The sequence below is a fragment of the Glycine max genome, chromosome 1 (genome assembly GCF_000004515.6).
Source record: "Glycine max cultivar Williams 82 chromosome 1, Glycine_max_v4.0, whole genome shotgun sequence".
In the NCBI taxonomy this organism is placed as follows: domain Eukaryota; kingdom Viridiplantae; phylum Streptophyta; class Magnoliopsida; order Fabales; family Fabaceae; genus Glycine; species Glycine max.
Genome location: NC_016088.4, coordinates 4,882,340 through 4,907,503, shown reverse-complemented (window position 1 = coordinate 4,907,503; position 25,164 = coordinate 4,882,340). Strand labels below are relative to the sequence as shown.

The window sequence follows — 25,164 nt, the reverse complement described above, 5'->3', positions numbered from 1 at the left end:
TTGTTCCAATTCAATCCTGCTTTGCACTTTGGTATGAGTCATTAAGATGAGTGTGGTTATGTAAAAGATTTGATACTTTCCCTGTCACCTATATACCCCTAAACACCCCCCCCCCATTCATAATTCAAACAGTTATATTCTTTTTTTGTTGTTGTCGTCCACAACATTACCTCTGCATTTTTTTTCCAGTTCAGGGTTAAAGGATAAGGTTGGCATTTGGGGTATATTAGCATATTGGATGCTTATCTATAATTTTTCTTTCATTTATTGTTTTGGTCCAACTTGAACTTTCCTGGTGGAGGGTGAGTCATTATTCTCTTTGTTAGGCTTAAATAAAAGGCCCATGGGCATATGGGCTAACATGCACGTTCTTATGAGTGCAATAGTGTGCAACTCAAAATCTCTTCTGAGTGCACTAGCCATGTTCTGTTCTTATCAATTTACATTACTTTTTCCAAAATATATCCAAATTTATTCATAAACAATTTTTTGACCATGTTAAAAAAGATGTAGCAGAACAGAGAGACACCTCCAATAATGCTGGGCAGCATACCAATGACATTATAATATAGCCTAAATTGCAAACATTTTTTATCCACTTGCAGTTCTTCCATTCACAAAGCACCAGTTGGTGTTTACAAAGAGAAATGACAATAGTGTGGCTTATAAGTTAGCTATTCTCACTTTTGTTCGTTCTTCATGTAAGGGAACAAATGGTACAACTAGAATTGGACAAATGGGCTTGGGCTCACGGGCCGCACCATGAAACCTGTAGCCCGCATGATATATGGGTTGAACAGGCTTATCAGCAATTTAATAATATAATATTGATCGTAGTCAATATGTCATAGATATTAGAGACTTAAGGTTTTCACTTCTTCAGTTTTCCCCTCTCCACTAGAGTGAGCATGTGCCGCGTCACCACTAGAGCAACTCACACACTTTGTCACGTCACACCTCTGAGTCCTCTAGGTTAATTTTTAAGATTCTTAATTATTTTTTTTAATTTTGTGTGTGAATACAATTTGACTTGTTAAACAAACTTACTTCAACTCTAACACACAACACATCACACAACGGTTTTTATTAGAATATTGGGCTTGACAATGCAGGCTTGTGATATTTGAACCCATCAAAAGCATTGGGCCTTTGAAGAACAACAACAACCATAAGTGGTCAATGACCAGCCACGTGGTTAGATCATTGCCACTTAGGAAAAAGTGGTCCCTACAAGTCTTTGAAGATTTCATTACCTGCCACTCAAATTTCTCAGTTCCAAACTAAACGGATAACACAGTTACTGTTACAGTTACACTTACTTCCAACACACATGGCCTCCATTCCCCTCCTCTCACCACCCACCACCGCCACAAATTCCACCGTCAGCCACCAACCCTCCTCCACCTCCACCTCCTTCTCCCACAAATCCCACACCCTCCACCGCCGCCTCACGCGGCTCCATGTGTCCTCCCCCACCAACAACCCCCGCACCACCTCCACCACTCCCCCCACCACCACCACCACCACCTCCGGCGAGACCATATTCTTCGACGGCGGTGCCCACTACGGCGACCTCGCCGCGAACCTCCTCCTCGGATTCACCCTCCTCTGGCTCCCCCTCACCCTCGCCGCGGTGTCACGCGCCATGTTCCTGCGCTACAGGTTCACCAACCTCCGCGTCACCGTCATCTCGGGCCTCAGCGGCCAGGACCGCAGCGACTTCGCCTACTCCGTCATCAAGGACGTGCAGGTCGTGCCGCGTTTTATCGGAGAATGGGGTGACGTTGTCATAACGCTCAAGGATGGAACAAAGGTCGATCTCAGGAGTGTCCCCAAGTTCAGAGAAATCTCCAAGTATTGCCTCGCCATGGCTCAGAAACCCATCGTGTTGAACGAAAGTGGACCCAAAGGATTTTAGGGTCCTTGGTTTGAAATAAAACAATAGTAAAATGAGGGAAGACCTACACTCATTCACTCTACCAAAAGACAAACTTAGTTTCCTTTCGCATTCTTTCTTATACACCTTCTCCACAGGTTTTTATTTATGTATAAGTGTATACCTAATTCTATACGTATGTAAATTTTTTATTTTCTTCTTTTCCCCCTTTTGAGTTTTTAGTAATGTTAATACAATGTGCTGAATTTTGATTAGTACTTTTTTTTTTTTTTTCATTTTGATGGTTATTGAATGCTTTGGTGTTCTTTCTAGGGGTGAGTGGGCTGAATTATGCAAATATATCCTTATGCTTGAAATGAAGTAACCACTGATAGAAAGGAAGTGACTTTCTACTACACAGTATTTCGTATTCAATTATTCTGAATTTTACTACTTGACAATGTTACTCTACATAGGATTAAAAGAATCCAACATGATCATCCCATGGAAGTTTGTTACTGAACCTGCTGGGAATGTGAGGGTTTAAAACATCAAATTATAGGAGTGAACCTGAAACTATATTCAATCCCAAAAGTCCAAAACAGTAGATGAAAACTTGGTTTTGCCTAATGTGTTCTCTAGGGATAGAAATAGATTATTTTAGTCGGGGGTAGATGAGCAAGTTGTGGAGTTTGGGCACGATGAGATGGATGAAAAATCCAGATCCCTCAAAATTCCTCATACAACAAGTCATTCAGACTTACCAATTTAAGGAAATAGATCAAACAAGATATAAGTTACTACCAGTTTAGTTAAAGTTCTTTATAAGCACTGATAGAAAAAGAAAATAAAATAAATTAGGGAAATAAAATAAGTTAAATTTGTGACATATTGTTTTATTTAGATACGGTTTTCATACATTATTAATACGAATAAAAAGTAGCGAAAACACAAGAGGTTCAATGCAATCCACACAAAGTTATATTAAGTATTTGAAAGAGCATAATCATTTTTGTTTCTTTATTATAGTCATATATATAAACATACGCTTTAAAAAGCAAAAAGGTAATGACTCCTTTAATTGTGCGTACCAAAACCTAAATGAATTTTTCATCTGCCTTAATATACTATCATAAGCATAGACTCGTTGTACATTGATTCGTTGAAATTGGTTTAAAATGATAAATTTGAGGCTTCAATTGTTAGCAATAAATTCTACTAAATCCAAAATACAATGGAATATCCTTAAAGTGGATAATTATGAATGTTACTAAGAATTTGATTAGAAGTTCAATACAAAAAGGAGATTTATTAGCTCGTTATGTGGTTTGAATGGATGAAATGATGGAATCCATAAAAATTATTCAATAGACTTTGGAAGGAATTTCCCGTGGACAATGTAAACATTTAAAATTTTGTTGCCTTGATAGAGAAAAAAATAAATCAAGATAAACTTTTTTGTTATTGCATGACGTTGTTGATAAGATAATTTTTCTGTCTTTTAGAATCTCTCCAAAACTTGTCATGTCATTACCTGAACAAATTGAGTTTCAACTAACCAGACCCAAAGAGTCTATCAATGGCCTTGATACAAATTCAGTTGGTGAACTGAAGTCTAATTTAGTTATTTGCAAATAGGTACCCAAGTAAGTTAGTTGTAGATTGAAACAGAAGACTCAAGTAAGTTTAGGATTGAAGCAGTATGGTTTTTTTCGAGAAAATTGAGGATTCAATGGTCTGATGAACATTTGAGTATTTAACATTGCAAAATTCTCCGTAAAAAGAGTAAGAGAAAAAAAAAAAAAACAGGGGTAGCATGTGACTCTTTAAATGGGTCTTCTAATCTTAGTCAACTTTGAATTGTTAAGTCAAAATACCCCTTAAAAAATGTGCATATGTAAAAATCTAAACTTGAAATCCTCTATGAGATCTGCGTCTCAGTTCAAACCAACCAAAATGAATGTCCAAATGAGACTATATTATGGATTTGTCATAGGGTGGAAAGCTTGACTTCCAAGATTGATAGATTGGTTATCTACAGCAAGCCATTGGAAACTCAAATTGCTCACCAAATTGCTTCTTGTAGACTTGTAGTGAACTCCAAGGGAACATTGTAATGTTGAAACCATAATGAGCAATGACTAATTAGAGGGTTCTAAAGCTAAATAGGAGAAACATAAGCAAGAAGGGGGTGAGGAAAAGAAAAACCCAGAAGACATAACCTCTCGGGGAATATCAAACCATGTACCCCACATTTCTTCTTGTCAGGATAAATTGGAAAAGAGATAGGCCCTCCTTAAGGTTGAAGATCAAAAGAAAATGCATACTCCACAAGTAGGATCAAAACCATTTCTCACTTTGCTTAGGTGTGACTTTCTTGGACCTGACTTTATTGTTGATAATATTTGGATGAGAGAAAACTTAACGATTAGTCCCTGAAATTAAGGGATACTTACCTTCCTTATAAGTACTTTTCCCAACTCCCTAGTTTCCTACTCCCTTAGTACATAATCACAATCATTTGAAAAAAAAAAATTGTGATCCTTCATACCACTAATTGATTTAACTTGCTATATTGTGTGTTATATTAATATTTTATCAGTCTCGATTTGATTTATATAACTTGTTTCACGGTAAGTCCAACACAATAAGTCCAAAAATAAAACCTAATAAGTTCTTTCTTTTTCTTAGGAGATTATTGTATATTTTGTTTAATATTTCAAAAGGTTAATATTTCTAATTGATTGATTTTAAAAATATTTTAAAATTAATTTAGTGTTTATCCAAAATATAGATATTTTACTTTCTCAACTTGATTTCACATTTTCTTTAAGCATTACTTAACACTACTTTTTATTATAAATATCTATACTTTAGAAGTTGTTCAAAGAGCCTCACTCCCTTCCACATCTTTTTCTTCTTCTTATTCCTGTATATGATCTTGGGTTCACATAAAAAAAAATATAAAAAAAAACTCTTACTAGTTTTGTTGATATAATTATTACTGAAACAAGTCAGTTAAATTCTAAAAAAATTAATATACTACATAGATAAGTCTTGAAGATAGTGTGAGATCACACATCTCAAGTTAATTTTGTTCATAATCAATTGAGTTTATGAGTTTAAGATTGGATCATGATTCATAATTTGACCTATACCTATAACAATACTATCTTTTATTTTAGAAAAGGAATATTTTTAATAGTCATACATTGATTTGTTTTAAGAAAATTATAATTATAACTTATTGAAATACTTCTTCTAATTTAATAAATCCCATTTTTAAATAAATTAAATGTTAATGATACAAATTTAATGTCTTGTTCTTGTTTTTATTTTTATTTTTATAAATATTACATAATTCTTTTAATTTAAAAATAAAAGATATATAATTTTATCCTTTCTTTTTTTTTACATCAATGGAGTTTAATTCAATTAATTGAGTATTATACATGAATTGTTGTAATATTGGAATTTGGAGTTCCTCCATCTCCCTTTGAATAAGAAAAACATTTATACTTTTGTGCTTATTTTTTTAGGGCCTTATTAATCAGTATTGTTATTGTTAGAATATTGGTTAAAAAATTAAAAATTAAAAATATTTATTGTGTAAATTATAGGAGAGCATAAAAAAATTATAGATAACATAATTTTTTAACTCTCAATAAAAATATTTCTACTTTAAATTTACTAATTAATGTTTTTAGGACGCTCATTAACATTTATTTTTTATAAATATTAAACAATTCTCTTAGAGTGTATTTGAACAAGGGGGTAATTTTAAATTTTAAGAATTTCAAATACTTCAATTAAAATTATTTTATTTTCAAGATTTTGTATTTAAACAAAAAAAATTAAAATTATGAGGGTGAAAGAAAATGAATCACTAGTTTGAAAATGAGATTTCGAAAAAAAATTTAAATGGAAGAAGGAATAAAGTTTATAAAAAAAATACTAGAATGCTTTTGTAAAGTTCTTCTGTTCAGGATAGAATTTCAATTTTTCACTTTTTAAAAGAAAATTAAAATTTCACATTTTTAGTTATTTAAAATTCTGTTTTAAAATTTCAAAAATTTAAATTCTTCATAAAAGAAATCCAAACAATAAATTTTAAATTAAAGAAATTTAAATTCATTGATTTTTCTTACTTAAAATTTTCTATCTAAACGCACTCTTAATTTAAAATAAAAATATATCATTAAAAATTAATTTCTTCCATCAATGAGATGGATAACCACTTTCGTGTGTGTGGATCGTCGGTGCCATTTATTACGGTTGTTCTTATTATAATTAGACGATTATCAGTGTGTAGGGCAGGATTGAGTTTCAAACGGCTTCATCCTTTGGAAAGTGTTATTCTACGACACTTTAGTTTGATTTTCGAATAAGAATTTGCCATTTTGTCGCATCCTACTTCCCCACTTCAATACTCAATATTAATCTTATTTTTTTGTTTTTTCTTTCTAGCTAATTTCTTTGTTATAAGTTGCTAATGATATTTATTATAAAAAATTTACAAATGATTTTCTCTGGTGAAAGGGTCTGCATGCATGGACACCATAATGACATGTGACACCCGAAATTGAACCCCTTACCCCATCCAAGTTATTATAATTAGAAGCCAACAAAGCTTTCATCTCAAATCTTTTCCAAGATTTTGCTGTAAAAATAATTTAAGAAGTACAACATGTGTTTAGTTTTTATTTGTTATTCTAGATGCTTGTTTAATTGAATTTATTTTAAGAAGCAATAACTTATTTATTTGTTCTAATTTTCTAAATTGATTGATAAATAAGTAATTATGTTAGTCTGAATGGAATCTTAAACAATGCCTCGCGTTAAATTTTGTTAAAATATAATTAGAAAATATCCTATTATATATAAACAACTAGTCAGATTATTAAGCTAAAATTAATCATTAATAAAATTATTAAATATTTTACTCTATAACATAATAAATAAAAAATGTACTAAAAACGCATTTGATTAATATTGTTTTACTAAAAGTTTGGTCTTATTAAGTAATAACTTCTTAACTTTTAATTGTTTAAATAATATTTTGAAAAGGAATTTATAGATAAATTAATTCAACCTTTTTTAAGAATATAGTAGGAGTAAGTTTTAATAAAACGTACGTCTAAAAAAATACCATTTTTACGTTGGTTAACGTTTTTTTTAATTAATTTTGATGTATGATAATTTTTTATTTTTAATATCAAAATATTAAAACTATATTTGGTCTTATTTTAAAATTATAGTAAATGATTTTTGAAAATTCCAAAAAGATAATTTATTTCACAATGTCAAAATTATATCTTTATAACTGATTTTATTTACTAATTCATTCACTGATTAAGGTGTGATTTATAATCTACGTACTAATTCAATCTTAGTTGAATTGTGATCAAAGCAGTGAATTTACACAAGGTTTGTACAGACACATATATCTATATATAATTTAGACGAATAGTTAATATTTATATACAAATATATATATATATATATATATATATATATATATATATATATATATATATATATATATATATCAATAAAAATCATACTATATGTTAAAATGACATTGAATGATGAAGTATTAACAGTGTTTTTCAATTCACGCCATTTTGTACAATTAATTTATTTGGCAATAACTTTTAGTTTAATGATTAGATTAATAAAATGGAGAAATTTTGATTACATCTACTCCTATAATAACTAGATCTCATCATTAATTTTCACACTCATGCACAATACTATATAATATATTATTTAATAAAAAAATATGAAATCATACAAAAATTAATTAGTAAGATAAAATTTAATTCTCGTATAAGTCTTCCAAAGGTGTACCTAGGTGCTATTACTATATGAAGTAAGAAAAAAATGCTATTACAATATAGTTGTGTTGTTTTATTTAAATAACTACGCTAAAGCAACCTTAGTGACTTTGTTGTGGTGTATCCTTTCAAAACACAGATAATTTCTTCTATATTACTTTTCATATAAGTGCCTTAATACATAAGTACAAGACATCATTTTGGAAATCCTCTTACAATAATCTCAACCATTTTCAAAATAAACACATTTTTATTACTTTGGAAATTTCGTGTTTTCACTAAAGATGTCTTTGAGTCTTGAACCCTAAATTAGGAATATATAATTTCAGTCATTTGAAATATTGTTTGAGAATCTGTAAACAATTTATAATATGAATATGTCCATACCTTATAAAATATTAAACTGTTGTATGTTAGTGTTCAATTAACACATTTAAGATAATCATGGATTTAGTTTTTTTTTTAAATGAGATCTTTGATATTTAAGCCCCCATGAAAGAAACAACCGTTCTTGTATAGGCAGATTCTATATGTAAAAAAAAAAAAAAATCACCATGGAAATTGGGTTTAAATATATTTACACCTTTTGATAAATAATCAAACTAAATATCTATTAAGATCAACTTATCCAAAAGCACTCCTAAAAGAAGAAAAATAAGAAAAAAATGAAATCAACTTTTCTATAAGGTAAATTTAGTTTATGTAAAGCTTAAAAATAATTTTTTAGAAAAGTTATATGAGAGAAATTCTATAAATTAACTTATGTATAAGCTAATTTTAAATGCATTTTTTTATAATTTTGTGTAATCTTTAAATGCATGTTTTTACTTATCTTGAAAATATTTTTGTTTAAGTAACAAAATTAAAAATAATATATATATATATATATATATATATATATATATATATATATATATATATATATTAAAAATAACCAGTTAAATCATGTTTTTTGTACCACTTTTCACCGATTTAATTTTTTAAAACTTCTGTAATATCAAGAAATTATATAATTACTTTAATAGATTTTAAATAAACAAAAAAGAAAATGGAATATATTAAATGATGATAAATAAGTATTTTCATTAATATTTTTAAATTTTTTAATAACTTGTATTATCATTTCAAACAAAAACATTTTCATGGAGATAACAAAAATGATAATAATAACCTTTATACTGTAAGTTTTTTTAAATAAGGTATTCTTATAGTGAAAAATCATGAGACTAACCCTTTAAAACATAGAGATCTTTAGAGTAGATACCTAGTTTTATCCCTTCTAGTAAAATCTTTTTCATACATATAACTAAGAAATCTGTTAACATTATTAAGAAATTCAACTATCCACAAACTGTGTCGGCCTTGTTACTCTCAGTTATGAGTGGAAATTATACTTAAAAAAAGACTAAATGTAATGATATATAAACCAATTCAGAGAGTGAAAAAAAAGTAAGAATTTCAGTTTTCTAATTTATTTTCTCTAATTATATGTATTTTTTTGGGAACTATGCAAAACAGTTTCTCAAAATAATACAAAATATATTTTTTAGATTTTGATTTTTTTAGAAAAATTAAAGAATTTCCTTCATTTTTTCTTGAAATTAAAACCGTGATTTTTTAAACATATTCTCCTTTACCAATAATGATATTGCTTCGAGTAAAATTAAATCTGAATTCTTTAAATAAGATTTTAAACTCAAGTCTTAAGGACCAATAAAGCTAACACATACTTCGCAACATGGTTAAAAAAAGAAAGTATATTTCCCTTTCTTTTCTTTTCTTTTTTTTAAACCAAATCTATAACATCTGCATAATATGTAATGAAAAAGTGGTCGTTTCTTTAGTTTGGGGTCCCATGAGGATGTGGAAGGGAATCATTAATTTGGCAGACATGGACTTCAGCTAAAATAGGCTTTAAAATGGAAAAATATAATAAAAATCAACCAAGACCACCTACCCATTTCAATCATATACTTCTACGATCTCTCTATTCAGTTAAGTTCTGACAAATTTTATGAAAGGCTCCTGAAAAAGGGAGCAATCATCAGGTCCAGCTAATACTCTTGCCTCGGTTAGTCCTCCTACAATGGGACATTGATTCTTTGTTTGAGATTGCATGAAGTGTAACCTTTGCACCGCAACTTGATGAAGTGTACTTGCATTTTATGCTTCACCATAATTAAAATCAACTAAAGGAGCTACATATAGGAGTGCACCACAAACTAGGTGGGGTTGGCAAGAGAAGGTGCCTCTTTGAATAAGGGGTTGGAACTACTTGTGCCATCCCATTTGGAGACACCTTCCTGGAAATTTCTGAATCCGTTTGAGAGTTGTTTGGCACTGTTTGTGGCGCATTGGCACTAGTTCACCACTACACCTTCCTTAATGTGATATAGCTAGCACTAAAGTTGATCTCTTGTAGAATCCCCTGTCATCATTTTGAGTTGTTTATTGTTATTAATCTTCATCTGAATAAGTTTTCCACATATATAGCATTTTTGTTAAGTTAAAGATCGAATTGAAAGGACATGTTTGGTAATTAAGGTCTATAGGGCTTCAGGCATAGAGTTCAATACTCGTTAAATTAATGTTATGTTTTGTCTCAGCTAGGGTAAACTTTCATCCTAAGATAATACAGAAATATACAACAACAATAACTAAATTTTAGGTATAAGGGTCTAGTTGAATAATGTGAGTAGAGTATTATAAATTTTTTTATATTTGAGTTTAATTCTTACAGATAAAAAAAATAAATTTATTATCTTTTCTAATTCTTTGTTATTGGCGATAAGATTACTTTCATTTGAGATACTCTCCTTCAGGGTGGAAATATACTAGGTAGGATAGGCTTTGCTAGTATTGAACATTTTTTTTTTTGAAAGAGCTAGTATTGAACTTAGTCCTGGTTAAAAATACATGGACTTAGGTTGACATATATACTTATTATAGGGTTTTTTTTAACCAATTTTCAACCCTACTTTTTAAGTTCTAATTAAAGCTTCTAAATGCCTTTTCCATACACGTTCAAACCATCTAACCTAAATTTTAGCATATTCTTCTAATAAGGAGGGATCAAATTATATCATTTTTATAATTTAATATAGATGGTAATTTTTATTGATCTATCATTAAATTATATTTACATATCACCAAGATAGTCTATGTCAAATTTTGTCAAAATTAAACAACAATAAAAAAATAATCAAATAATTCATATTTTAGTATATTTTAAAATGTTTATATTATATCAATTTTAATCTATAAAAATAAGATAATAAATAATTTTTTATTAATATAAAATTTTACACATGTGATTCAGGTGAATAGAACTTTTAATCCAACAATTAATTTTAAGAAAATATTATCTAATTAAAAGTTATAAAATACTATAATAATTATCAAAATTATACCTCCTCCAGTCTAATTTGATCACTTTTTTTTTTCCAATATATCAATCACAATTCACAATTTTTTCCTTTAATTATTGCATTCATTCTTAATCTTATCTTGCCTGGTATATCACTCATCAAAAGATTAGAAAAATGGGCACGTTACAAAATTTGATTCGAGAGGATGTATTTTCATTACAGATATCCCCTTCTTTTAAAAATAAAACGTCTCAATGTGCATGGTAGGGATGGGTAACACAAGGTTTAAAAAGGGTGAAAATCACGGTATGATTACTTAGCAAAAGAATACAAAGAATGGAAAGAAAATGCATTTGACAAGAAAGGAATTAAAATGAGATAAAAGGGCAATATCACGAGCCCAAACAAAACAATTTTCAATTATTTCATTTCAGCTTTCTCTAGCAAGCACTAACAAGTAAAAATCTAAACATTTGCACCCCATCCTCTCTCGCTTGTTCTTATCCTACTAGTTTTCACCTTCCCTTTTTGCCCCTCTTGCTAAAAACAACCCTCTTGAGCCATTTTTAACTTTTATCCTTATAATATCATTGAGGGTGGATTTAGGTTTTAAATTGCAAAAGAAAATAAAAATACTAACAACATATTTTCTAAGAATCTAAGACACTCTTTATTAGTTACTAAAATTTATTGAAAATAATAAAAAAAATTACATTGGTTTCATATCTTATTTAAGGAGTCCTACTCTTCATCTGTAATTTTTCAATAAATTTAACCAAAAGTAGAGTAGAGAGTGTATTAAACAAAATTACAATGAAAGTCTATAGTCATTGTTATTAATGTTTTAAATTGCAGTCATGATCGTAGTTTTGTTGTGTTTCTTGATATTGTTTGAAATTACAAACAAATATTGTAGAAGCGATTATAATTGTGGTCATATAATAGGGAGGTTGTTTTATTTTTTTCCATTTCTATATTAAAATTAAATTTCTATTTTCATATTTATTTATAGATTTTGATAATTTTTTTATAAGTTTTTAGTTTAGAATTAGAATAGTTTAGAATTCCAATATAATAAAATTTATATATTTAAAGAATTTTTGTTATAAATAATTATAACAATTATAACTTATAACATAGTAATAATAGAATTTCTAATATTTTAAATAGAAAATATAGTCTTAATGAAATATTAATATTTCATTACTATTATATTTATATTTTTATTTTATTCGATTATCACAAACACTCCAAAAACCTTGATGTCGTGGATAAAATCGCAGTCACAAATCATTTTTTTTTTAAACCTAAGACTGTGGCAGTCATATTAGAATGATCAAATGCTCATATTTCAATTACAAAACTCCACTGCATCAACCTACCAACTAATCACTTTCACCAAAGCTATTAAAATTTAATACATGTAGCTTATAGGTCCCTCAATTCCAAAGCAGTGATGATTAAGTGGGCAGTGGCAAGAGAGGATATTTTATACAACTGGGTTGGGACAACTATACATCTCCTTCAAAATGTTTGGACTAACAAATAGAGCCAAGTCCCACACTTGATCATTCCCATACTTTCCTCATCAATGGTTATCATCTGATACACTCTGTCAGTTCAAAAGAAAAGAAGCAAAATGGACCAACCTCAAGCCACAAAAAAAGGAACTGAAAACTGGGGTTACTGCTTCATTGGGACTTTTGACCATGCTCCAGCACTCCTCATTCCTAGTTTCTAATTTCCTATACATAAAATTAAAAAATAAAAATTGGTTTATTAAATTTTTATTCCTCAGACAAAAGCAAAATTATGCAGCAGTGTGTGCCTTTGTGGGTGTAATGAGAAAGAAAGAGGTGATGTCAAGTCATGTGTGAAGCAGAGAAATTGCCTGCCTCAGCCATATGAGCTGTTCTATTAAGTGCCTTCTTTATTGAAAGATGCTAAAGAAATAGACCCATTTGGAATATGACATAATGTTTTTCCAATCCTCAGTTCCTCTTTGGCACTTTGCAGAGTTCTGCTTAGCTATTAGGCCCCAACAAAGCAACCCTCACCCACTCACCCTTTTAAAGCTTATGTCAAAATCAAATTCCATTTAACACAACAACATGTAATATATATAGCATTAATCTTGTTCTCACAACTCATAGCTTATACAAAGACAACAAACATCATTCACCTAACACTAGCAACCTCCCCACAATATATATATATATATATATATATATATATATATATATATATATTAATCAAATGGTAATAATTTCATCTACTTAGAGGTCACTGTTCCGTGGCCTTTAAGAAACAGCACTATTGGTTTATAGAAATACTTATTATGCTGGCGGGAATTTAATTTAGGAAGTGAAGAAATGTCGCTTTCTTTGTTCATGACCAAAAAACCTAAGTTTCTTGATTATTATTGGATTCCCTTAGCCGTGTCTATAGGGTCTGCAACTCCAATGAAATTAAAATAGGTAATCTCAATATCTTTATGTTTGAATTCAAACAAACACTTCAATAGGAAGCTTAAGCTAGTAGTGTCACAGTCATCACAAATTTGTTGAGCACAACAATTGGAAAGATTGTTGAACAAATTTGTTGGTTTTGAACTTTGAATTGAATATTATCATCATAAAGTTTATGAAATGAGTGAACCAAAAATAAAACTTTGGTTTGATTAATGTGTGCAACAATATATATATTTGGGCATATATACGTCATGATAATAAGTAGAAAGGTACAGTGACAAGATAAGTGTATGATCACAATAGTGGTTATCTGAACGAACAGAAGCTTCTGCATATTCAGTTACGTAAAATCAGTAACATAATTTGAAGCAGTGATGAGTTGTGATAATAACATAGGATGGAAATATTATTATGATTATCTTCAAAAGGGATACAGCAAAAAGAACCAAACTATGGGAATATAAGGAGAGGGCATAGGATTCCTAAACCTTTTTCTTTTGCAAGAGCGTGCTAAGTAGAAAAGATAGGGAGAGAAAGTGAGTGAAGTGAAAATCCACAGCCAATTGAAAAGGTGGCTCTAATATCAAAAGGATGGTTCCCACAAGGATGTAGGAATCCCAAGTAGACGAGCCCCAACATCTACATAAAGCTAAAATAGATAAAATATAATAGCATGAACTTCAAATTCTGTTCCACACGTGGGGCCTTTGTTCCCTGTTTCTTTTTCATATGGGATCAATCAAAGAATTTTTTTTTTCTTTTGCTCATTGCACTAGAAATGGAAATAAAGAAAAAGGGGGGATTTTAGTAGGGACAGTACTGTTTCATGTTGTGTCAAGTTTGATTTTGGTTCATGCCACTTGTAATGCAATAAGCTACTTAGGTTAGCCAAGTTCATATTCATTCTGCAAACTTCTTCAGCAGAATTTTTTTTTCAAATTTAACTATATCTTTTAGCTTCTTTAACAATTAACCCTTATAATGTATTTAATAATTTTTTGGTGACAAAGTGGGACAACTAATGGAAACTAACAATACAACAATAAAGTCTTATCTAATTAGATGAAGTCAGCTACAAGGATCATAACATTTAGCTCAGTTAAAGACAGAAATTTTAGAGATATTATTTGTCATCAGATTCCTCTAACAGTTTCTTCTAATATCCTTTTTGTCTTCCCTCTCTTCTTCACAGGACTGAAAGTAACATTAATAATATGAAATTAAAGGGCCGGTCAATTACTTAATTGATTATTTTGTATTGTTAATAGCCCTTTCTATTAATTCTCTGGAAAAATAACTATGCCCATCAACAAAATAGGCCAAAGTGGCTCTTCTTTTCATTTGGCCAGTTTGACTTAGATTAGACACCTTTGAACTACTTATGCATTTGGCCTTGCATTAGCAAGATAAAGTGATATAGATTAGTTATCTCCATTCTTGTTCATGTTCCAGATGACTGTTAACTGAAAAGTAACCATGTGACACAACAAGGTAGTTTATAGTACTCGGAGAGAGAGAGAGAGAGAGAGAGAGAGAGAGAGAGGAAGGAGGGATAACAAACAATTATATCACTGAGGAGCATAAGTAAAAAGTTTAGCTAGATGCTTGTACTTTTTTTTTTTCTTGTTATGTGGTTGTTGAACAATTTTCATAAAATGAAACTTTATATGTAGGGTAAAACACTCTCTTTTCCAGTCTTCTTTTTGGACCTTCTTGTCCTCTTTTTTGTTAAGTCCAAATTAGTTTTAGCTAAAAGAGCATGATGAAGGAGCGTAAAAAAATCTTAACTGTGGCTTTTAGAAAGAAAAGTTGAGGGATTAAGTTGTGTTGAATAGCTTATCACTGGAATGTCAAAAGAAAGCACAAACAGCAAGACAAATTAATCTGTACTTAGCCAAAAATTAAACACAGTTCATATAGTATCCCCTATTGAAAAGGCAGTTTCACCGGACAAAGTTGTCCCCAGACACATTGCTTTTTCTTATGCAAGAATAACAAAGGACCAGAAAACGTGCTTAAGAAACCAAGTGCCTGAGATTATATGTTGTGTTCCTTCATGCATATTTGGACCCTCTATCCTGTAAATTAAAGTTGTTTTTGAAACTCTATTGTTTAATTTTATTGATATATATTGCATGTTCACATTCCCTTTGCTAGCTTTAATTTTGTTTTTTCTCCCTTTTCCACATGCTTTTTGGTTTTGTTGTATTCTATTTCTCAGAGAATTTAAGAAAGGAAATGATTACTTCCCCATTTGCGTGAGGAATAGAGAGATCACATATTATCAAAATATATAACTTTTCCAAATGTAAAACGGCTAAAGAATATTAAGGGGACCTGTATTTGGTCATAGTAAAAAACAAATGAGGCCAAGCAAAAGCAAACTTTATACTCCCATAAACCATATTGCAACACAAGAAGTTCAAAGATGGTATTCACTTTAGATTTTCAGCAGTATTCACTGTTTCAGATTGATAAATGACCATACACATAGGCTATGTATAAGGGGGTGAAAGCAAGTCATAGTGAAAAATAAAAGGTACAATTCAGATTAACCAAATCTATTCCAAATAAAAGTGACCCCCTCTGCTGTGACCTATGTGATCACAAGCAAGTGTAAAGTACGATGAGATAGTGAATAAAACCAAAGGAAGAATAGAGTAAGTTCTGGTAAAAGTAAACTAGTGCCAAATCAAATGTCTAGGGGATACTCCATTAGACCAACTAAGATGCAAGTTATCATATGGTCATTGAAATATTAGTACTTAATGATTCACATTTATTTCTTTTTGTTAAGAATATACACAGTTTGGAGAGCCTATGAAGAAAGTCCCCACGTTTTTTCTTTATGTCTTATTCATTAATTTTGATTTTTTCTTCCCTAATTTTGGGCAAAAGAAAATTTAGGGCTCAAAGATGGGGACACTTGGCGCTATGCAATTGATTGGGTGGCCGCTGGGGTTTGACATGATGAAGGGCTTATAAAAAGAATATGCATATAAGACCCTCCCTATCCAATCGAATATCAATCTCTTTGGGAACTTGGGCCTCTCCACTAAGCTCCTAATAGTCTTTGCCATCATAATATTGATTTAATTTTTGTGTCATTAGGCTCAATGCCACGGGTTGTTAATCTGTCTCTAGCTGATGATATTAGAAACTTACCAGTTTTTTTGGCTTCAATATTGGCCATTTCTACGTCACTAAACATACTTTATTATGTTCAAATTGTATCACCTCTTGGACAGATCACAAGGATGCTACACAAGCAACAATTTAATTTCTCAAACACATTCGAGAAATCTTTTGAAAAATATGTTACAGATAAGCATTGATCGATGCAAGAACCTAAAACATCAAACATCATTAATAATAGGTCCTTAATAAACCCTTCAATTAGCTAGAAAAAGCCAGTGAAATTATACCCCATTTCCCCACTTGGTTTATCATTATCTTGATTTTATATTTCATTGTGGAGGGGTAGGAAATGTCCATATATAAACTAAATAGACCCCTTCTAAAAAGTCTATCAAACTGGCCATAGTATTTGAAAGGTTATAATCAGTCCATTTTTTGAAGGGACCCCTTTAATACTTAGGATATGCAATTTTGCCAAACTTTCCTGTACATGTCATGGTCATGACTATTATGATTCTCACAAAACAATATAAGGTGGGAAGTTCAGACACTCAGAAAATGCAATTCCGCTCCCAAGTGCTCATTACAATTTCCACAACAATGACCCCAATTTTCACCCTTTCTCTCTGGCTTTGCATGTCTCATCACCAATTTCCTAACTGTAGATGGTACAAAAATTAAAATTGCTAGGACCTTATGTAAGATTACTGTATAACCATTTTGGCCCGGGTGATTGAACGTTTTGAAATTATTCTATTGTACACCTGGGAATTATTATTATTATTATTATTATTATTTGTTTACTTACATGCATGCATCACATATATTTATAATATTTAATATATAGTATGAATAAAATTCAAATGCAAAGCAATGGGTCCAATTAATCCCCTCGCGTGCGATTTGTCAAAGATTAAATCAATATCAACGCGTTTTAGTAGCAACTTTATCACATCTTCATAACCCATTAACACAAGATTAACAAATAGAATACATAAAAGAGGAGGCTATAGGGTTGATAGGGTCAAGCCAGGACAAGGAGGGAGGACCAAGGACTAAGTGCCCATGTTCAATCAATAGCCGAAAATGACAAATTCGTGGCATGATGGATGGAAATAGGGAGGATATATATATATATATATATATATATATAACTTGTGAGGATGTGTTCTATTTTAAAATTTTAAAAGCCTTTATAGTTGCTCTTTTATTTTTAAACACAGGGTTATGTATATTGTATACTATATGAAAAGCATTTTTTTTCCATAGGGTTCCACAAAGTGACTAGACAAAATATCACCGACTATACCCTTATCACCACCCCTTTTTCACCTAATAATTTTTATTTACTTTCTCATTTCCTTTATTTATATTACTTGAACTTCAGCTTCAGATTCCCTCTACTAAAAGCATCTGTTTCTAAATGTTATTCACATTTTTTCTTACTTACAGCTCCTTTGTATATCATTACCTTTCCTCTTTTTCCCCCTTTCCTTTGAATATGTAATTGTGTATCATTTCTCACCCACAAGATTATTGAGGAGATTTTACTAACTTATTTATTTATTTATTTGAAAAAAAAGTTCTTTGATGGGTCCAATTTGTATGAGTAGAGACATGGGTTTTGGCCATCAAATGGGTCTCTTTTGGCGGGAGATTTGGGTGTCAAGACAGGGAACAATGAGGTGGCCATTTTGTGGTTTTATGCCATCCTTAGGGCTCTGCCATTTCAAGATTCAAAAAACTAGATAAGGTGGCTCTCACTTCACTTGTGCAGTTTATTATTATGCACTCTCTTTTTTAACTCTCCACGTGGCACACCAACATCTTGTCCACGTAGGAAATGGTGGATCTGGTAGGTAAAACAGTTTTTATATGAATCAACATGGCAAAGTTAATTAAGATCATAGGTTAGTACCATAAAATTATGGTTAAACACTATTTTTTAAATAGTTTTTGGCTGCACATTGAAGGGTTTAGTGGCTTGGCTTTTCCTCTACCAAATATATGTGCTGCACTGACACATACTTTGTCTACACCTGTCATCTACCAACAATGACTACACGGATAGAAATACATTAGCAGTACTTTATTAATATTTCAAATTGAGCTTTATCAAATAATCACCCATAGGCTATATTTTGAGGCCCACGATGTTACATATATAGTGTGTCAAATTTGATTAATGAAAGTGTAAATCTATCCTAAATTCCAGCGTTGTTAGGTTTAGGTCATATCGCTGTGGGCTCATGCCAATACCCTCTCTTTCCGTCATGTTGTTTTATTATTTTCAATTTAAAGCAACAAAGGGTTTCTTTCATTTTGGGATGTCGATGGATAATTAAATTGACCTTAGTCTTTAATTGCGTCATTTATTGCAATGTTATTTTTAATTATTGGATATAACATTCTTTATCTACATTATATTAGACCAAAAGTTGGACTTTTATTATATATGTAACGATCGAATTTGAAAATATTGCATTGGATCTTTTTGACGGAAGGTCAATTAGCAAAACAGAGAATTTCTAACTTAAGAAAATTAAAGGCTTGTAGACTGTAGCCTTCGTGCATATTGTGCGGTCGAAAGCAATTCATTTGAAAAATATGGCAAGAGAGACCACCTAGAATATTAGTTTTCAACATATCAGAAAATGTCAGCATTTCCTTTCAAGGGATAACTCAAAAACGTTGGATTGAAAAAAATGTTGATACAACAAATCTTGTTGGAGAAACTTTTACCTAAAGATGGGCTTGCATATGACATTTTCGCAAGTTATATCTTATTGATAAGAATAAATTTGGATAATGTTTCAGCAAATATTTATAGGAGAACAAAATAAAATGACTCAAAAATAAAATAAATTAAAATTTTAACATAAATTAAAATGAATTTATGCAATTTAGTTTATGAAAAGTTGAAAAGAATCCTTCTGAATTGGAATAGACATCAAGAGCATTTTAAGGATTTTTCTTAATCTCTTATCTCTTTCGATGTATCATTTTTTATCTTTATTTTTAAATTAAATTTTAATAATTTTTTAAAATAAAATTATCAGAAATTAAAAATAATATTATAACACAATACAAATTATTTATCATAAATCTAAAATATGCTTTATATGTTCAAAAATATTTATTTATTATGAATTATAATAAGTATAATATTATTATATGTTCAAAATATTTATTTATTATAAATTTTAGTTATATAAAATAAGTATTTATCTTGTGTGTTGCACAAACTAAAATATTAGTTAACTATAAACTATAATATACAACTTGTAGAATGAAACTTTTACCCTCTAACTCATTCATATAATCCCAATATTTTCTCTTATCTCTGGTTTGCAAGTGTATTTCACACATTTTTCCTACAAATCACTAAAACAAATCTCCTAACCATCTCAAACTATCTTTTTTTATATCTTTATTCATAATATTTGATTTTTTTTTTCATGTGTCTATCTCTTTTAATATGTCTTTTATCTCCATCTCTAAATTAAATTTTAATAAAAACAATTATCAACAATTAACTTTATATATATCAAAATTTAAATTATTCATTGCAAATTTAAAATATAATGATGTATTTAAAAAGTGATGAGTGTTTTTCGTAGGTGGTTAGCTTATATGGTAACTTTATCAAGGCTAACAAAGCCACAAAGGAAGCTGAAAAGTTATATGAGGCAAGACATATGGTCGAGATATCTTCACCATAAACCATCAATCGTTGCAACAAGATTAGATCAATGGTAAGATTCATATGGTGAGGGTTGTGGAAGAGACATGATATGTAAAGAAGCATTGTGATTGTTAGAGATAGGGGGGAACAGGATAATGAGACAAAGGCGAATTTGATGGGAAGTGAAGTAGGGATGGATGTGGCTTCCTCATGCTCTAATTTTGAAGGAGGAGAAAATGATAAAGTGGAACAAGTGCCAAATGACCCGGGCGGTCACAAGAGGAAGGTGTTGAAGGAAAAGAGTGAGTTTAGGGTGAAAAGTTCAAAATATTACCCACCAGATAATAACCATATGTTAGAAAGTTGTCATAGGAGAGTTAAGATCGTTAAAGACCACGTGGGGTGTAAGACGTTCAAGGAGGAACATCCAATAGGGGAAGTTGTAGCAGAAAATGAGCCTATAGGAGAAAGGAAGTGCAAAGTATTGGAAGACAATTACAACAAGAGGAGGGTCTTTTGTACAACACTTCTCTTCAAAATGGACCTCAAAATTTCAACTTGTGCCAAAATAAGAGGGACAATCAGAATATGACTGGAGTTCAAAAAGAAGAAGAAGCTATCGAGCCTAGCATAGGGTATGAGCGTGTTCAAAGCCTCAACAATGTGAAAATAACTTTGAAGCAAGGTTCAGTTAAAATGATTACTCCAATCATGATTACAGAGTCTATTTCAAAGGATGTGGAGGTTGGAATCAAAGGGAAGAGTGAAAGAGTTGTAAATGGTGGAGATATGAAGAACATGTTAGATTTGTCACCACAAAAAGATGAGTACAAAGGCTCCCAAGTATGTAGGAGGGTGGATGAAATAGAAGGCAGAATTTTGCAAAAGGACTAGCAACTACAAGACGTGTTGGTATGGGTAACCAAAGGCACACTTATATGTAAGTCTATTCTTCTGGAGGACCTTAGCACTGATGAGAGGGTTGAAAATACATATCCTGACTCTGCTTATGTGTATGACATAGAAGGGTCAGAGAAAGTATGGGAGGAACAAAATTTAATGGGGGTATCATACGGAATAGAAGAGAAAAATATGGCTGAAAAAACATAAATTATGGAAAAAAGAGATAAGGCCAAGTTGAAAAAGGTGAAGAGAAAGCATGTGGAGGGTGATAGAATAGTGGATGAATGAAGATACTATCGTACAACATAAGGGGACTTGGGGGCAATGTGAAAGAAAGTTTGTTAAACAATTAATAAAAAAGGAGAGGATTCAGCTACTATGTGTGCAAGAAACAAACAAAGAAGTTATGGATAAATGTTTGTGTTCTTCACTATGGGGCGATGGGGAGTTGGAATGGGTAGCTTTGCCTTCTTTGGGAGCATCTAGGGGATTGCTATGTATTTGGGACCCAAAATTTTTTGTTGCACATAGACATTTCTTGGGTGTGGATTCATTGGATTGGAAGGTGTGTGGAAAAATAATGGAGCTCAAATAGTTGTTGTTAATGTGTATTCGCCACGTGACATGAGAAGCAAAAAAGAATTATGGGGAGATCTTAAACTAAAGAAAACATTTATCATTGTGGGGCATTGGTGTGTGATTAGGGACTTCAATTGCATTAAAAGTTTGGGGGAACATCAAGTAGTGGTAATGAGATGGAGGGGAGAGAAGCCAGACAACTCAACAAGTTCATAACAAAGATGGAGTAGAAGCACTAACCTTTGGTGGGAAGAGGATTCACGTGGTATAAATCAAATGGAGCAACCAAGAATAGAATTGATAAGGTGTTGGTGTCTAGGAGTTGGCTCAATATTTGGCCGACTTATGCACAATATGTTTTAGAGAGAAATATTTTAGACCATTGCCCTTTAGTCATGAAGAGTTCTAATGTGAATTGGGGACCCAAACCATTTAGGGCTTTGGATTGTTGGTTCCTTGATAACAAGTTTGAAGCCTTTGTAATGAATGAGTGGAGCTTCATGAGGGTTCAAGGTTAGGGTGCTTATGTGCTAAAAGAAAATTTGAAATTTCTCAAAAATGCTTTAAAAAGATGGAATGAAGAGCATTTCATAAATACACACAAAAGGCAAAAGTTGATCACCAAAGAATTGAATGACATTGAGATTAAAGGAGATTCTTATCCTTTAAGTGGGGAGGAAATTGATAGGAAAAAATATTTGCAAGTGGAATTTTGGAATGTTGTTGATGTAATGAAGCTTTGTTGAGACAAAAATCTAGAGTTGGCTTGAAAGGGTGATAAAAACTCAAAATTTTTCCACACATCGGTGAATTTGGGGAGAAAAAAGATTTTATTGAATGAGTTACTTGTGGAGGGTGCTTGGGTGGATGAGCCTAAGAAAGTCAAGGAAGAGACTAAAAAAAATTTTGATGAGAGAATTAGGGAGGTTGACGAGGAAAAGTCAGTCTTGGATGGTGTCAAGTTTAAGGAAATATCCGTGTAAGACAATGTGTTTCTTTTGGAGAAATTTGGTGAATTGAAGGTGGAGAAAGCAAGTTGGGAATGCGGTTGGGATAAAAGCCCAGGATCAAAGGGATTTAATCTTAAATTCATCAAAGCTTTTTGGGATATGTTAAAGGTGGATTTCATGAGATACCTTGAGGAATTCCATCAAAATGGGGTAATTCCAAGAGGTTGCAATTCGTCTTTCATTTCTCTTATTCCAAAGGTGGAGGTGCCAAATCAATTGGATGATTTTATACAATTCTCACTTGTGGTGTGCATGTATAAGATGTTGGCAAAAATACTATCCAATAGATTGAAGAAAGTATTGAATAAAGTGGTGGATCAAAGACAAAGTTCTTTTTTTAAAGATAGGTCTTTGCTTCATAATGCAATGGTAGCTAACGAGGTTGTGGAGGAAGCTAGAATGAAAAAAGAAGTTGTTTGGTCTTTAAAGTAGACCATGAGAAGGCATACGATTTGGTGGACTGGAGCTTCTTGTTGTACATGCTAAGGAGATTGGGTTTTGTTGAAAGATGAATCTTCTGGATAAAAGCTTGTTTGGAGAGTACATATGTATCAATTTTGGCGAATGGGAACCCTATAAATGAATTCAAGGTCTCCAAGAGCATGAGACAAGGGGATCGATCCATTAGCATCTTTCTTGTTCAATGTGGTGGTGGAAAGATTATGCAAATAAATGAGAGAAGCAATTGAAAAAAGACTCTACACTAGCTACTTGGTGGGTGGAGATAAGGTGGAGGTGGAAGTGGAAGTCAATCTTCTTCAATTTGCATACGACACAATTTTCATTAGGTGAAAACCATTAAAAGTATACATGCCTTGAATTGGTTTCCAGATTAAAGATAAACTTCTTTAAGAGTAGATTGGGGCTTTTGGTGTAGACTTGGTTGTGGTGATGAGGTATACGGATTTTCTAAATTACAAGTTACTAAAAATTCCTTTTAGGTATCTTAGTTTACCTATTGGGACAAATCCTAGGAGGGGGAGTACTTGAGATTCTATAATAGAACAATTTTCAAAAAAAAAATTGAGTAGTTGCAAACATAGGCTACTTTCTTTTGCACAGAGGGTGTGCCTTACCAATTCCATTCTATCCACTTTACCTATGTTTTTCTCTTTTTAAAAAAAAATGTCTATTCTTGTGAGGAGAAAAATTATGGCCAAACAAAGGATTTTTTTATGGGTTGTGAGGAAGGGAAAAAGAAAGTCTCTTGGGTAAATTGGGATTCTATTTGCAAACCAAAAAATCAAGGGGGCTTAGGGGTAAAAACTTGGAGTTATTCAATATAGTTCTTCTTGCAAAATGGAGATGAGATCTATTTAAGGAAAATCAATGGGGTTTAAGGGTTAAAAACTTGGTGTTGTTCAACATAGCTCTTCTTGCAAAATGGATATGGGATCTATTTAAAGAAAATGAGGATGGTTTGTGGCATGAAGTCTTGGTCTCTGAGTACGGTGGGGAGTGTGGTGGAAAGATTTTCGTAAAATGTATGGAGAGACTAGTGACACAAATTGGTTTGAGGAGTGTGTGGAATGGAGGGTGAGTGTAGGGGAAAGAGTGAGTTTTTTGCTTGATTGTTAGGGGAGACAAGAATCATTGGCCAATGTGTATCCTAGGATTTTTTTCGAACTCAAATCAAAAGGAAGGAATGATAAATAGCTTAGGGAGGTAGGAAGGAAATGTGTGGAGGTGAGATTTTCTTGGAGAAGAGAATGGTTCAATTGGAAGTTAATCATGGTGGATGAATTCTTTAAATTTTGTTTCCGATATAAGAATGTTTGGAATGCCTTTTATAAAAAAACATTTAAGGATTTTAAGACAATTTTTTGAAAAACTGTCTTAGAAGGTAGACTTTTTAAGAAGATTTTTCAGAAAACCGTCTTACAATGTCTTTTTTTAATAAAAAAAAACTTAAGGATTTTAAGATGATTTTCTGAAAAACCATCTTAGAAAGTAGATTTTCTACGACGATTTTTATAGAACCGTCTTAGAATGTCTTTTAAAAAAAATTAAAAATGGTACATATCTCCCAACTCATAGTTGACCTTGATGGCATAAAACCAAATTTATACTTTGATATACAAGTCTCTAGTCTCAGTATATCGTCACTTAGTCTTTCCCATAATTTTATGATGCAACTTATGAGATGGATCCCTCTATAGTTCACACATTTTGCACTCACCCTTCATTTTCTTGATTGACAATAGTAGTTATACATTGGTTAAAAGATGAAAAGAATTACCTCATAATCAACCCCTTGACAATAGATACAGTCAGGGTCAATTGTTAAGAAAGTCAGT

General features: G+C 31.3%; 1 protein-coding gene across 1 annotated transcript; it reads left to right on the top strand.

The window, feature by feature from the left end:
* The first annotated feature begins 1,263 nt into the window (after window positions 1–1,263).
* LOC100803562 (uncharacterized) lies at window positions 1,264–2,151 on the top strand. Its single transcript, XM_003517733.5, has one exon. The coding sequence runs from the start codon at window positions 1,331–1,333 to the stop codon at window positions 1,916–1,918; it is 588 nt and encodes a 195-aa protein (XP_003517781.1). The 5' UTR covers window positions 1,264–1,330; the 3' UTR covers window positions 1,919–2,151.
* Window positions 2,152–25,164: the final 23,013 nt, after the last annotated feature.

Coding starts and splice junctions, on each gene's coding strand:
- LOC100803562 (XM_003517733.5), top strand. CDS start 1,331: ATGGCCTCCATTCCCCTCCTCTCACCACCCACCACCGCCACAAATTCC.